Below are 12,407 nucleotides of genomic sequence, written 5' to 3'. Positions count from 1 at the left end.
TTTTCAGCCTCCACAAAAATCTCAAGATCCAGGAACTCTATGCTAGGTTCACTCCATTTATATGATAATTGATCAATGAACATTCTCTGGCACCATTTAATTAGTAATTTAATATCTAGGCAAGTGCATACATCTTCAAAAACAGTGCAAATCAGTTGCACTTCCATTGTGCTTATATTTTATTGATGTGTTCCCCACCCTTCATTTGTGTAATCAGAATATGTAAACTTTGCCATATAACTTCTCCTTAGATTGTTGCCATAATGTCTCCTAAGACAAATTTCTATTGACTTAAACCCCCACACCTTTAGGTACAGGGACTGAAAATCTGTTCCGTGTCTCTAAGGGCCAATCGATGGGGCTAAAACGGCGAGCATAGGTGCCACAGGGCTGAAGACCACACCAACACGCAGTTTTACAGTACAGACACATTTACACTTGGGGACACATTTACACTTGGGGGCACATTTACTAATCCACGAATGCTCCGAATGCGTTTTTTTTCGTAATGATCGATATTTTTGTGACTTTTTCGACGCCGTCACAACTACCGTGTTTCCCCGAAAATAAGACACTGTCTTATATTTTTTTAAGCTCCAAAATATGCACTAGGTCTTATTTTCAGGGGATGTCTTATTTTTCCATGAAGAAGAATACAGTACACATTTATTCCATCGTTTGGGTGGGTGTCTTATTTTCGGGGGGGGTGCCTTATTTTCCGAGGGGGTGAAAAATGGGGGGGGTGCCTTACTTTCGGAGGATGTCCTATTTTCGGGGAAACAGGGTATGGGAGGCTTCCAAAATCATGCAGAGTCGGAAAGGTTTTCCCACCGTTTACGATCGTTCGAGATGAAAAAGTCACGAAAAATACGAAACGCAACGGCGACAAAAAAGTCGCAATATTTTTGTTTCCAATCTGAATTTTTCCCATTCGGGATTCGAATTTGTGTTTTGGTAAATCTGCCCCTTGGTTTTAGTTAATTTTAGTGATTTATCACATTCTTAGTTATTGTTTGTGAAAATTGTGTGCGCAGTATTTTCATTTTGGACCTCTATCGGCCACATAGTTTTTTGTTAATGGCATTAGTGTTTGATTCACTAGATACAAGTTATTGGACTGTGTTCAACCCTAGAGATAAGATTTCTAAGTTTGCTTTCTGTACTTGCACCCTGTACTTTAAATCTTGTATGAGCAGCCTGAACTGGCATAATTGCACTATACACAAGTTGTAAGAAGTGCATAAGGGTTGGTACAAATACCTTTGTTAATTAAATATGAGTCTCCACAAAATAATTCCTTGTTTTACACTTCTCAGCAAGGTTGATAGCAGCTTTGCATTTGGGGATCAGATACAGGGGAACAGGGAAGATTTTAAAGGTGTACCTTTCATGTGGTTTGACTTATTATGTCTCTTATCTCTTTCAGGCAATATGTGTCCTATATGGGCTGTAATATAAACCCAAGAAGTGCAGAATACTTGTAAACAGCAGATACATAAGAAAGAAATTACACTCACATAAAAGTTTTAATGCAATAGGTACATTTATTAATGTAAGCACAGCATTTTATTTGAAAGTAGACCTATTAGCGTCATACTTAAAAAGTATTAGCTGTTCATGTTCTAAAGGAATATGCAGTAGTGATGTCCAGGTTGGCATACTTTTCATTGTCCGACCCTTACCCACCCTGTTCCAACCTGGACCTTACTGTCATGATTTAAAATCCAGCACCCAAGCCATCCATTTCTCATGTCATAAATCCTTATGATGTCTTGTGCAAGTGTATCTGGTGCCAGACTAATGCTTCTCCAACAGCAGAGAGAATTCATTTCTTCATAAGAAAACTCAGAAGAGTTGTAGTGCAGGCAGTAAAGCAGGACTGTAGCCAGTGCGTAGAGCCATCTTGATTTTCTTCTTTGTAATCTGCATGAGCTAAATGTGTCTCTTTAAGAGTAATATTTTCTCTAGGAGATTCACCTTCCTCAGCCATCCGTAACTCGTCCTTTCCTCTGTAGGTAAAAGGGAAACAATAATAATAAGATTTTATCTTAAAGAGCTGGATAGTAGCACTATATACCAAATTATACAATGGATATTGTATGTATTTTATATTCTATGCCCAAGATCCAGATACATGGCAATTAGCAAAAAATGTTTTAAATAGAATACATGGGAATAAAACAATACTCACGTTTTCCTTAGTTTGCATAAGAGTACAATGCAGTACACAACAAGAAGTGCAAAGATGCTTGCAGAGACAAGAAAAATAACCACTGCTGCTTTTCTTATTGGTTTCAGGATCAGATAAAATTTATGTGCGAATTCTGAAAGGAATTGACATTTTATGACAAAATAATCAGCAAATGAGTAAAGCAAATCGTTAATAAAAATATATTTTTGTACAAAACTCTATAAAATACACCAAATCTACTTTTTGGATAAGGATTTTACTGAAATAACTTATAAATCTCATATAATTTACTTGTTTCTTGGGATGATGATTACTTATCAGCACATTACATAAGAGGTGACAATGTAACAATATATGTTCTTCTGCAGAATTAAATCCATATTGCCACCAGGCACACTGATAAGTTCCCCCACCCCGGTACTCAGTAAAATACATAATTTTTTATATAAAAGGAATGTTTTCCTATTATTAATAGCAACCCCCACCCTCCCCCCCCCCCAAAAAAAAAAATATTTTACCTTCATCATCTGTTCTGTTCACTGAAATTTCCACTGTCTCTGTAGGATTTTGGGGATTTTCACCTTGAAATTCAATCAATATAAACTTACATTAGTATCTAACTGTAATAAGACTAAGTTATCAGTAGCCATGTTTAAAGGGAGATGGGCACCTTTATGTACATTAATATCCAGCACAAAAAATGAGATATTCTTAGTGGCGGAGTAACTTTACCCACTCCCACTAAACCCACATATAAAAAAATCACTCATATTGAGGTGTAGCACCTACTTAAAGCCTAAAGCCTTTACTAAAATTTTAATTGAATTCTTACCAGGCATCACTGTGCTAGTCACATCAGAGACTTTTGTGGTTGGACTTTCATTTTCTCCTGTATTAATTAAAATAAAAGTACATTGTACATACCAAGCATGTTTCATATTATACTAAATAATACAAAATAAGTACAGCATTACTAGTTGAGACAATGAATTAAAACCTGTATTAAACTGTTAACTGAAATCTTACCAGGCGTCGATTGACTTATCACAGCAGAGACTTCTGTAGTTGCTTCACGCTGAATATCTTTTGTTTCTGTATTGAAAAAGATGAAATGTACAAATCAGCACGTATAACATTTTTTACTAAAATATGCTTAATAGTGGCTGATTTATTATCAGATTTACTTCGATTTTCTTCAAAATAAAGCATCTACATAAGATCTGTATTAAAACATTGACAGATATCTTACCCGACAGTGCTTCTTTAGTAACAGCTGGAACTGTTGTGGTTGCAAAACCCTGAATTTCAAATGCTCCTGTATTAACAAAAGTCAAATGTTAAAGACCTATGTAGACATCAGGCAAATTTACATTTTTTTTCACTTGATATATTTGAATGAATTATAACCTTACCACCTATGTCCTCTTCATAGTCAGTGGTTTCTTTGCCAGTTGATTCTACAGTTGAAAAGAAAAAACAGAATGTACATTTTTACATTACAGCCAGCTAAGCAGCAATATGTGCTTGAAATGTTGTTAGGACAGAAAATATCATTACACATATGACAGGGGAGCCGCTGCCATAGAGCAAGTTAAGAAACTAGCTTTAGGCAACAGCACCCCCAGAGTAACCAGTGGCGGCATATCCATGCTTCTTCATAAAAAAAAAATATTAAAATAGTATTAAATTGTATTTAGGGGCAATGGTACATGGGAAGATTTTGCTGCCTGAGTTTTTAGCTTATTGGGAAGAGAAAAAAATTCTCTAATTTGTCCCTCTACTGATTAGAATAGAAATCACCTGCAAATGGCTTATTATTGGTTATTATCAATCGAAAATGTACCCATAACCTACAAACTAGTTTTCATAGGATATTTTTTAAATGTAATCATATGAATTGGGCCTATATTACAGGTTTCACATACTGGAAGAACATCTTTAGATACTGATAGTTCAACATTATGGCTGCCTCTACTGGGAATCTGGCTCATAAAATTCCTTATATTATGTTACATAAGACATAACTTGAGCTTGATTTCTGTTAGATTACATTCTTTGGCATAGGAAACATGTGAAAAAAAATGTTTGTGTTACTTTAGAAATCCGTGTGTGGAAGGAGGTGGATGAAGTACTAAATTATATGTTGAAACACAAGATATACCATTACAGTTTTTTTTTAGATGTAATCATGATGAACCAGACTTATACAGGTATGGAACCGGTTATCCAGAATGCTCTGGACCTAGGGTTTTTCGGACAAGGGATCTTTCTGTAATTTGGGTCACCATACTTTGTCTACTAAAATATAATTTAAACATTTAATAAACCCAAAAATATTGTTTTGCCTCCCATAAGCATTAATTATATCTTAATTGGGATCAAGTACAAGGTACTGTTTTATTATTACAGAGAAAAGGGGAAATAAAAATGTGAATTATTTAATTATAATGATGTCTGTGGCCTTCCTGTAATTCAGAGCTTTCTCAATAACATTTTCCGATGAACGGACCCCATACCAGTATTGCATTCACATATTGGTATAGAAATAAAGAAAGTTCCACATTATGACTGTCATCACTTTGATTTTTTAAATGATTCTTCTGGCCCATTCACTTCTTTACATTATGGTACATAACACACAGCTTGAGTTTGATTCCAATTAGATTACATCCATTAGCAGAACTTGTACATATTTAGCAACTCACAAATGAATATTGGATTAATAGAATAAAGTAAAAGTATCTTCCAATTAAGTTTACTGATTTAACTGTATTTGCTTGTTATCTAAAGGGACATTGGTACTATACCTGTAGTTTTAAATGAATAAGATAAAAAAAAGATTAAGAGCAAAATTCTCAAAGAAGTTTTCCTCTCCATCTTCTTCGATTGCTTCACTCTAAATAACTGTCACTGAGATGATAAACAAACAGTAGCTTCCTGCTCATTGTGATGTCACAGTGTTCTGCTCATTGTGATGTCATACTCTGGCTTTCAGCTAGTAGCTTTGTGCCCATTGTGATATCAAGCTGACATGGTGCTTGTAGCTTCCCATTCCTGTTGTGATGTAATTCAGTGTTTGTCTGCAATTTACTTTTTCTACATGCATGTGGTTTTAACTATTTTGCACTGGAAAAAAGTTGTGTTTTGTGCACAGCTTTAAAAATCTGTGAGCACAAAAAGTTGGGCACAACAAAATAAATATGAAATTATGTGTTTTAACACAAAATTCTTTGTTTGCACCAGAATTTGTTTGAGCACTGACAACAAAATATGTGTGTGCACCCAGAAGTGCAGAGCTTAGAGGCAACATTAATGTCATATTGTGGCACAGCTTGTGGTTCCCTGTGTTATGTTTCTCTCAACATCCTGCTACCCAACAGTAGATGGTTATTCTCCAAACATGTAGAAGCCTCAGCCCCCATTTCCACACATCTTCGCCCTATAGCGGAGCAGGTTGCTTGTGCTTTTCTAAGCGACTTTGACAGGGAAGATTTTCAAACTGCTGCCACTCTTACAGCTTTAAAGCTACACCCCCCACACTTGAATCACGAAATGAAACAGCAACATTTGTTGGATGACCCAAGGTGAGAGGGGCCAACAACAGCCAATCAAATTTCACCCTTGACTTAAATGGGGAAATTGAAACTGCTGCCATTCTTACAGCTTTAAAGCTACACTCCCCAAACTTGAATCACGAAAATATGATGATTGTTGGATGCCCAAAAGTGGGCAGAGTTCTGAACAGCCAATCAGATTTTTTTAATTTTTTATTGACTTGGCGGAAATTCAACCTGCTGCCATTTTCACAGAATTAACACCAGGGTCCCCAAACTTTTCACAGTTGGTCACTAGGAGACTGCAGTTTTAGTTTTAAAAAGTGGGCAGAGCCACGAACAGCCAATCAGATTTAACCTATTGAATTTTAATGGTTTGATGCCAGGATTCCCAGACTTTGCCCAGTCACTGGGTGACTATGTATTGTCTGTGCAGAATTTTCATTTTGGACCTCTATAGGCCACATAGTTTTGTGTTAATGGCATTAGTGTTTGATTTACTAGATACAAGTTATTGGACTGTGTTCAACCCTAGAGATAAGATTTCTAAGTTTGCTCTAAGTTTGCTTTCTGTACGTGCACCCTGTACTTTAAATCTTGTATGCAGCTGCCTGAAATGACTCAGAGCAGCCTGAACTGGCATAATTGCATTATACACAAGTTGTAAGAAGTGCATATGGGTTGGTACAAATACCTTTGTTAATTAAATATGAGTCCCCACAAAATAGTTCCTTGTTTTAAACTTCTCAGCAAGGTTGAAAGCAGCTTTGCATTTGGGAATCAGATACAGGGGAACAGGGAGGATTTTAAAGGTGTACCTTTTATGTGGTTTGACTTACCGTATTTTCCGGCGTATAAGACGACTTTTTAATCCAGAAAAATCTGGGTTAAAGTCGGGGGTTGTCTTATACGCCGGGTACTTGCTTGCAGGGTCCCCCCAGCATCCTCCACCACCCCTCCCGCTCGCCTGATTCATCCGGCTTTAAAGGGAACGGCTTTATCCATCACCCCTCTCGCTCGCCTGCTGCTTCCTCCGGCTGCTTAGGTTGCGCCCCATGCACGCTGACGTGACGCGTATGCACAGGGCGCAACCAATAAAATTAACCGCTGACCCCTTTAAAGCGTTACAGGCTCATTGGTGGTCAGCGGTTAATTTTATTGGTTGCACCCTGTGCATACGCGTCACGTCAGCGCACATGGGGCGCAACCTAAGCAACCCCCACCCCCCCACAAAAAAATATATATTTTACCTTCATCATCTGTTCTGTTCACTGAAATTTCCACTGTCTCTGTAGGATTTTGGGGATTTTCACCTTGAAATTCAATCAATATAAACTTACATTAGTATCTAACTGTAATAAGACTTAGGGGCACATTTACTAACCCACGAACGGGCCGAATGCGTCCGATTGCGTTTTTTTTCGTAATGATCGGTAATTTTGCGACTTTTTCGTATTTTTTGCGATTTTTTCGGCGTCTTTACGATTTTTGCGTAAAAACGCGAGTTTTTCGGCGTCTTTACGAAAGTTGCGCAAAGTCGCGATTTTTTCGTAGCGTTAAAACTTGCGCGAAACGTCGCGCCTTTTAAGTTTTAACGCTACGAAAAAGGCGCGACTTTGCACACAAGTGTTAACGCTACGAAAAAATCGCGACTTTGCGCAACTTTCGTAAAGACCCCGAAAAACTCGCGTTTTTACGCAAAAATCGTAAAGACGCCGAAAAACTCGCGTTTTTACGCAAAAATCGTAAAGACGCCGAAAAAATCGCAAAAAATACAAAAAAGTCGCAAAATGTTCGTTTCCAATCGGAATTTTTCCAATTCGAAATCGTGTCTTAGTAAATCAGCCCCCTAGTTATCAGTAGCCATGTTTAAAGGGAGATGGGCACCTTTATGTACATTAATATCCAGCACAAAAAATGAGATATTCTTAGTGGCGGAGTAACTTTACCCACTCCCACTAAACCCACATATAAAAAAATCACTCATATTGAGGTGTAGCACCTACTTAAAGCCTAAAGCCTTTACTAAAATTTTAATTGAATTCTTACCAGGCATCACTGTGCTAGTCACATCAGAGACTTTTGTGGTTGGACTTTCATTTTCTCCTGTATTAATTAAAATAAAAGTACATTGTACATACCAAGCATGTTTCATATTATACTAAATAATACAAAATAAGTACAGCATTACTAGTTGAGACAATGAATTAAAACCTGTATTAAACTGTTAACTGAAATCTTACCAGGCGTCGATTGACTTATCACAGCAGAGACTTCTGTAGTTGCTTCACGCTGAATATCTTTTGTTTCTGTATTGAAAAAGATGAAATGTACAAATCAGCACGTAAAACATTTTTTTACTAAAATATGCTTAATAGTGACTGATTTATTATCAGATTTACTTCGATTTTCTTCAAAATAAAGCATCTACATAAGATCTGTATTAAAACATTGACAGATATCTTACCCGACAGTGCTTCTTTAGTAACAGCTGGAACTGTTGTGGTTGCAAAACCCTGAATTTCAAATGCTCCTGTATTAACAAAAGTCAAATGTTAAAGACCTATGTAGGCATCAGGCAAATTTACATTTTTTTTTACTTGATATATTTGAATGAATTATAACCTTACCACCTATGTCCTCTTCATAGTCAGTGGTTTCTTTGCCAGTTGATTCTACAGTTGAAAAGAAAAAACAGAATGTACATTTTTAAATTACAGCCAGCTAAGCAGCAATATGTGCTTGAAATGTTGTTAGGACAGAAGATATCATTACACATATGACAGGGGAGCCGCTGCCATAGAGCAAGTTAAGAAACTAGCTTTAGGTAACAGCACCCCCAGAGTAACCAGTGGCGGCATATCCATGCTTCTGCATAAATAAAATTATTAAATTAGTATTAAATTGTATTTAGGGGCAATGGTACATGGGAAGATTTTGCTGCCTGAGTTTTTAGCTTATTAGGAAGAGAAAAAATCCTCTAATTTGTCCCTCTACTGATTAGAATAGAAATCACCTGCAAATGGCTTATTATTGGTTATTATCAATCGAAAATGTACCCATAACCTACAAACTAGTTTTCATAGGATATTTTTTAAATGTAATCATATGAATTGGGCCTATATTACAGGTTTCACATACTGGAAGAACATCTTCAGATACTGATAGTTCAACATTATGGCTGCCTCTACTGGGAATCTGGCTCATAAAATTCCTTATATTATGTTACATAAGACATAACTTGAGCTTGATTTCTGTTAGATTACATTCTTTGGCATAGGAAACATGTGAAAAAAAATGTTTGTGTTACTTTAGAAATCCGTGTGTGGAAGGAGGTGGATGAATCATAAGTACTAAATTATATGTTCAAACACAAGATATACCATTACAGTTTTTTTTAGATGTAATCATGATGAACCAGACTTATACAGGTATGGGACCTGTTATCCAGAATGCTCTGAAACCTAGGATTTTTCGGACAAGGGATCTTTCTGTAATTTGGGTCACCATACTTTGTCTACTAAAATATAATTTAAACATTTAATAAACCCAAAAATATTGTTTTGCCTCCCATAAGCATTAATTATATCTTAATTGGGATCAAGTACAAGGTACTGTTTTATTATTACAGAGAAAAGGGGAAATAAAAATGTGAATTATTTAATTATAATGATGTCTGTGGGAGATGGCCTTCCTGTAATTCAGAGCTTTCTCAATAACATTTTCCAATTAACGGACCCCATACCAGTATTGCATTCACATATTGGTATAGAAATAAAGAAAGTTCCACATTATGACTGTCATCACTATGATTTGTTAAATGATTCTTCTGGCCCATTCACTTCTTTACATTATGTTACATAAGACACAGCTTGATTTTGATTCCAATTAGATTACATCCATTAGCAGAACTTGTACATATTTAGCAACTCACAAATGAAAATTGGATTAATAGAATAAAGTAAAAGTATCTTCCAATTAAATTTACTGATTTAACTGTATTTGCTTGTTATCTAAAGGGACATTGGTACTATACCTGTAGTTTTAAATGAATAATATAAAAAAAAGATTAAGAGCAAAATTCTCAAAGAAGTTTTCCTCTCCATCTTCTTCGATTGCTTCACTCTAAATAACTGTCACTGAGATGATAAACAAACAGTAGCTTCCTGCACATTGTGATGTCACAGTGTTCTGCTCATTGTGATGTCATACTCTGGCTTTCAGCTAGTAGCTTTGTGCCCATTGTGATATCAGGCTACCATGGTGCTTGTAGCTTCCCATTCCTGTTGTGATGTAATTCAGTGTTTGTCTGCAATTTACTTTTTCTCCATGCATGTGGTTTTAACTATTTTGCACTATGTGCAAATAAAGTTCTGTTTTGTGCACAGCTTTAAAAATCTGTGAGCACAAAAAGGTGGGCACAACAGAATAAATATGAAATTATGTGTTTTAACACAAAATTCTTTGTTTGCACCAAAATTTATTTTTTGAGCACTGACTACAAAATATGTGTGTGCACCCAGAAGTGCAGAGTTTAGAGGCAACATTAATGTCATATTGCGGCACAGCTTGTGGTTCCCTGTGTTATGTTTCTCTCAACATCTTGCTACCCAATAGTAGATGGTTATTCTCCAAACATGTAGAAGCCTCACCCCCCATTTCCACACATCTTCGCCCTATAGCGGAGCAGGTTGCTTGTGCTTTTCCAAGCGATCCTGGCCCCCGACTTTTTGTGGCGCCGCTCATAACACCCCAATTTTCCCATTGACTTTGACAGGGAAGATTTTCATACTGCTGCCGCTCTTAAAGCTTTGAAGCTACACCCCCCAAACATGAATAACATAATCATAGGGTCACCCGAATGAAATAGCGACATTTGCTGGATGACCCAATGTGGGAGGGTCCAGCAACAGCCAATCAAATTTCACCCATTGACTTTAATGGGGAAATTGAAACTGCTGCCAATCTTACAGCTTTAAAGCTACACTCCCCAAACTTGAATCACATAGCCATGAGGTCAGCCTGAATGAAAATATGATCATTGTTGGATGGCCAAAAGTGGGCGGAGCTCTGAACAGCCAATGAGATTGTACCTATTGACTTGACGTTAATTCAGCCTGCTGCCATTCTCACAGTAATAACCCCAGGGTCCCCAAACTTTGCAGAGTTGGTCACTAGGGGACTGCAGGTTTAGTTTTAAAAAGTGGGCGAAGCCACCAACAGCCAATTACATTCACTTATTCTATTTTATTGGTTTGGCCCAGTCAGTCACTGGGTGACTACGTACTCAAGGTTTTTTTTAAAAAGTGGGCGGGGCCACAACAGCCAATCAGATTTTACCTATTGACTTTCAATGGGGAAATTCAACCTGCTGCCATTCTCACAGTATTAACACCAGGGTCCCCAAACTTTTCACAGTTAATCACTAGGGGACTGCAGTTTTAGTTAAAAAAAAAAGTGGGTGGAGCCACCAACAGCCAATCAGATTTTACCTATTGATTTTCAATGGGAAAATTCAACCTGCTGCCATTTTCACAGTATTAACACTAGGGTCGCTAGGGGACTACATTTTTAGGTTTTAATAAGTGGGTGGAGCCACCAACAGCCAATCAGACTTCACCTATTGATTTTTTTCTTATTCAAATTTAAAATGTTGCCTTTCTCACACTATTTATGTCAGGTTTCCCAAACGTTGCAGTCAGTCACTGGCTGACTACATATTCAGGGTTAGAAAAAGTGGGCGGAGCTACCAACAGCCAATCCATTTCCACCCATTAAATTTCATTGGTTTATATTTAAACTGATGCAATTATTTAAGTATTAATTCCAGGGTTGTTAAACTTTCCAAAGTTAGTCACTGGGTATTTGTGGTTCAAAGTTAGAAAAAGTGGGCAGAGCCACCAAAAGCCAATCACATTTCACCTATTTACTTTCAATGGTGAAATGTAAAATGCTGTCAGTCCCACAATTTTTATGCCTGAGTCCCCAAACTTTGCAAAGTTGGTCACTGGGGGACTGCAGTTCAAAAATAAGAAAAGTGGGTTGGGCTACTAACAGCCAATCAGATTTCATCCATTGAATTTTATTGGTTTAAGTTTCAAATGCTGCCATTCTCACACTATTTATGCCAGGGTGCCCACTGCTTGTCACTGGGTGATGTTGACTCAAGGTTAGAAATAGTGGGCACACCCACCAACCACCAATCACAATTTACCTATTGACTTTTATTGGTTTACATTCAAACTGCTGTCATTCTTTAACTATTAATCTAACTATTAAGAGTTAGTCACTGGGTAACTGCAGTTCCAGGTTAGAAAAAGTGGGTAGAGCCACCAACCACCAATCAGATGTCACTCGTTGACTATCAAGGGAAATTTAAATTGCTGCCATTCAGACACTATTAAAACCAGGGTCCCAAAACTTAGTACAGTGGTTTTTGTACAGTGTGGTCCAAGGTTAGAAAAAGTGGGCTGAGCCAACAACAGATCAGATTTCATTCAGTGACTTCACGCTTTTCAAACCAACATGAAGTTTGTTCTCAAACTTCCCTTTCTAGTTCTGAATGATTTCTCTATGTCTGACACAGGCATACCATTTTTATTTAGGTCCAAAACACTGCTGTGTCTATGCCATATGTAAAATAAAGGCGGTTTTATGAATAT

The 12,407-nt window shown here is 37.0% G+C and overlaps 1 protein-coding gene across 1 annotated transcript; it reads right to left on the bottom strand.

Moving 5' to 3' along the window:
* Positions 1-988: 988 nt before the first annotated feature.
* On the bottom strand, positions 989-8,280 carry LOC116409731. The gene is made up of 11 exons (XM_031898866.1): positions 8,213-8,280; positions 7,989-8,054; positions 7,795-7,851; positions 6,996-7,058; positions 3,604-3,648; positions 3,441-3,506; positions 3,218-3,283; positions 3,024-3,080; positions 2,710-2,772; positions 2,192-2,324; positions 989-2,009 (listed from the first exon to the last, which is right to left on the bottom strand). The coding sequence occupies exons 3-11, from the start codon at positions 7,799-7,801 to the stop codon at positions 1,826-1,828; spliced, it is 684 nt and encodes a 227-aa protein (XP_031754726.1). The 5' UTR covers positions 7,802-7,851; positions 7,989-8,054; positions 8,213-8,280; the 3' UTR covers positions 989-1,825.
* Between the last annotated feature and the right edge of the window lie 4,127 nt (positions 8,281-12,407).

Source organism: Xenopus tropicalis, chromosome 3, assembly GCF_000004195.4.
Source record: "Xenopus tropicalis strain Nigerian chromosome 3, UCB_Xtro_10.0, whole genome shotgun sequence".
Taxonomy (NCBI): domain Eukaryota; kingdom Metazoa; phylum Chordata; class Amphibia; order Anura; family Pipidae; genus Xenopus; species Xenopus tropicalis.
This window is presented reverse-complemented; position numbering and strand designations above follow the sequence as displayed.